This window comes from Nanorana parkeri, unplaced genomic scaffold (genome assembly GCF_000935625.1).
Source record: "Nanorana parkeri isolate BGI_ZX_2015 unplaced genomic scaffold, ASM93562v1 scaffold3493, whole genome shotgun sequence".
Lineage (NCBI taxonomy): Eukaryota > Metazoa > Chordata > Amphibia > Anura > Dicroglossidae > Nanorana > Nanorana parkeri.
Genome location: NW_017309761.1, coordinates 18,963 through 22,677, shown reverse-complemented (window position 1 = coordinate 22,677; position 3,715 = coordinate 18,963). Strand labels below are relative to the sequence as shown.

General features: G+C 43.1%; 1 protein-coding gene across 1 annotated transcript in view; it reads left to right on the top strand.

Moving 5' to 3' along the window:
• Positions 1-3,715, top strand: part of LOC108803200 (gastrula zinc finger protein XlCGF26.1-like) — a 12,316-nt gene continuing 8,601 nt past the window's right edge. Inside the window, exon 1 of the mRNA XM_018575039.1 lies at positions 1-982. Coding sequence (XP_018430541.1) covers positions 1-982 — 982 coding nt within the window. The remainder of the gene's footprint in view (positions 983-3,715) is intronic.

Sequence of the window (3,715 nt, the reverse complement as noted above, 5' to 3'; positions counted from 1 at the left end):
ATGGTTCCCTCTAATCCTGAGGAATCTTCTGAACAATCACAGACTGTTACTCCAGATGTCCATCTGAAGCCTAACAGTGCGGAGAGATCAACAGATCCATCTAACCCCAAGGAGTCCTCTTTACCTGAAGGAGGTCACACAGGAGAGAGTTCATTGTCGTGTTCAGTATATGGAAAATCTTTACCCGAAAACAAAGACCTTCTTAAACCTCAAGGAAGTCACACAGGCAAGCACCCTTATTCATGCTCAGAGTGTGGAAAAAGTTTCAGCGCCAAAAGAGGGCTTCTTAGACACCAGAAAATTCACACGGTTGAGCATCCTTTCTCGTGTTTAAAGTGTGGGAAAGGTTTCATGCGACATGGACACCTTATTACACACCAGAGATGTCACACAGGTGAGCGTCCCTGTTTATGCTCAATGTGTGGGAAATGTTCCACTCACAAAAGAGTTCCTAAAGTACACCAGAGAGTTCACACAGGTGAGCTTCCTTTTTCATGTTCAGAATGCGGGAAATCTTTCAATCAGGAAAACAATTTTCTTCTTCACCAGAGAAGTCATATGGGTGAACGTCCCTATTCATGTTCGGAGTGCGGGAAATGTTTCATTTGCATGGGAAGCCTTCGTAGACACCAGAGAATTCACACAGGTGACCGACCTCATTCATGTATAGAGTGTGGGAAAAGTTTTATTTGGAAAGCAGAGCTTACTAGACATCAAAGGACTCACACAGGAGAGCGTCCCTATCCATGTTCGGAGTGCAGCAAATGTTTCGCTTCCAAAAACGACTTGCTTAGACACCAGAGAATTCATACAGGCGAGCGTCCTTTTTTATGTTCAGAATGCGGGAAACGTTTCACAACAAGAGAACAGCTTCGTATGCACCAGAGAATTCACACAGGCGAGCATCCGTATTCATGTTCGGAGTGCGGAAAATGTTTCAATATCAAAGGAAACCTTCTTAAACACCAGAAGATCCATACAGGCTAGCATTTTTTTTTTATTATCATGTCCAGACTGTGAGAAAAACCATTGTGGACAAAGGTATGGTGACGGGTGCAGCTGTTCAGTCAATGGAAGAACTCCATGATTAAAAAAATGAGGTTTTGAAGGGTTTCATCCTGTAAAGTGACAGGTAAGAGTCCACTGAGTTGACTCTCCTGCTGCTTTTCCTAGGAGTATTTCAGGGAACCTTAGGAAGCCCCATGAGCCTCAGGTTATCGGGGGGTGGGGATAGGCAAGTGCTGCGTTCAGCGTGCCACAGAGAATTTGGGGGCCCGGCCCAAACGCAAGTCATTTTCAGGCCAAGGTTGAATAGTTCTGGGCCTGCAGGGGTTACATTATAGTAATCTGATCCCTCCCTCTCACAGATAACACGCTACGTGTAGGTAATCCTTGGACAAATATGGCGCTACGTGGGCAACACACCGGCCATTGTGACAGCAGGTGGGCAGGACAAAGGTAGGAAACCCACTCGGGACAATAATTGGGCCATTAGGGCAATACAAGGGCAACCCAACCCATACACGAGCACCAAGGAACCAATACAGGAACATCCAATCAGAACTTCTCTTTCATCAATGGACCTTCTTATACGTTGCTGTAGAAGGCGGCACTTCCATCATCTTTACTTTATTTGTGGTAAAAAAAAAAAAACTGACTTTCCTTTGCTACAGAAAATGTATATTTTTTTTTAATACATTTGATGTATTTTTAAGTTCAGTTTATGAAAGATTTGATTTCAAATGAAAAGTCCACATTGTGTGTGCATTTATTTTTCCTGATTTTCTAAAATAAACAAGAAAAGTTCTTCACCTTATAAATGTCTATAATTCGTAAATGATTGGTGATGGGAATGAGCTCAGTTCATAGAGAGCCCTCCATTGGTGATGTGAATGAGCTCGGTTCATAGAGAGTCATCCATTGGTGATGGGAATGAGCTCGGTTCATAGAGAGTCCTCCATTGGTGATGGGAATGAGCTCAGTTCATAGAGAGTCATCCATTGGTGATGGGAATGAGCTCGGTTCATAGAGAGTCCTCCATTGGTGTTGGGATTGAGCTCAGGTCATAGAGAGTCCTCCATTGGTGATGGGAATGAGCTCGGTTCATAGAGAGTCCTCCATTGGTGTTGTGCTAGTGAGATGGAGAGCCCAGAACGTCCAGTTCCATCCATGTATTATATTCCCATTACCACCACCTTGGCTATCCTCCTCATGGTCGCAGTGATAGGCTCCATAATTTCACAGCCACTATCTTTCTCATTGATACAGAGCTCCTCCCCATCAGTGGCTTACATGTGATCAGAGCCATCATTGCCACTGAGTATTGTAATAAGTATCTATGTCATGTTACTCAGTGTATATACCTCCGTTACATTGCTGCTCAGTGTATATACCTCCTCTACATTGCTGGTCAGTGTATATACCTCCTCTACATTGCTGGTCAGTGTATATACCTCCTCTACATTGCTGGTCAGTGTATATACCTCCTCTACATTGCTGGTCAGTGTATATACCTCCTCTACATTGCTGGTCAGTGTATATACCTCCTCTACATTGCTGGTCAGTGTATATACCTCCGTTACATTGGAGGTCAGTGTATATACCTCTGTTACATTGCTGGTTAGTGTATATACCTCCGTTACATTGCTGGTTAGTGTATATACCTCCGTTACATTGCTGGTTAGTGTATATACCTCCGTTACATTGCTGGTTAGTGTATATACCTCCGTTACATTGCTGGTTAGTGTATATACCTCCGTTACATTGCTGGTTAGTGTATATACCTCCGTTACATTGCAAGTCACAAGTAACTATTACTCTAGTTTATTCCATAAGGACTGTAAAAAAAGAAGTAGGCTGCAGTTTTTCAATTCTCCACAAGGAGGTGATCTCAACTATTGTTAGATCTCACAGGCAGGAAGGAAGTGATGTCACCTACAAACAGGAAGTTCTGGGTGAGGGGTGAGTTGGGAGGAAGTAGAGAGGAGACATTGCTGGAACTGGCAGCAGAGGAGGTAACAAAATATTATATATTATATATACACCTAGTAACCCCTCCCCGGTGTCTCTGGAACTTTTTATTACTTGCTAACATCAAATGGGATCCTAATTATGGGAGGTATTTATCCAGCTGGGACATGTTTGGTATTTGTTTACGTGATGGAACCTCATTTTATATTTTAACAATCTATTAGGTAATATATATATTGTGCTTGCTTGCATTAAAATTAACTTTTGAGTATTTTTTTTACTGAAGATACGGGTTCTCTTTGAGATCGGTCATCTGAACAGAAGGGAAATCTCTCCAACCGGTTTATTGAGTATTATAAGAAGTGTCAGAATGTCGGAGGAACTCTGTGCTGACATTCTTAATCACAGATCATTCTCACCTTATTATCTCTATGCAGAGAGGCGCGTCCTGTACAGATCACATGACCATATCAAGAAGCATGGACAAAGACCAAAGTCACACGACTGAGAGGATACTGGACCTCACCCTGGAGATCATCTACCTGCTGACCGGAGAGGTGAGGAGGATTCTGGGAGGTCACATGACGTCACTCTGATCTCTATTCATAACACACAGACCTGACCGGAGAGGTGAGGAGGATTCTGGGAGGTCACATGACATCACTCTGATCTCTATTCATAAAACACAGACCTGACCGGAGAGGTGAGGAGGATTCTGGGAGGTCACATGACATCACTCTGATCT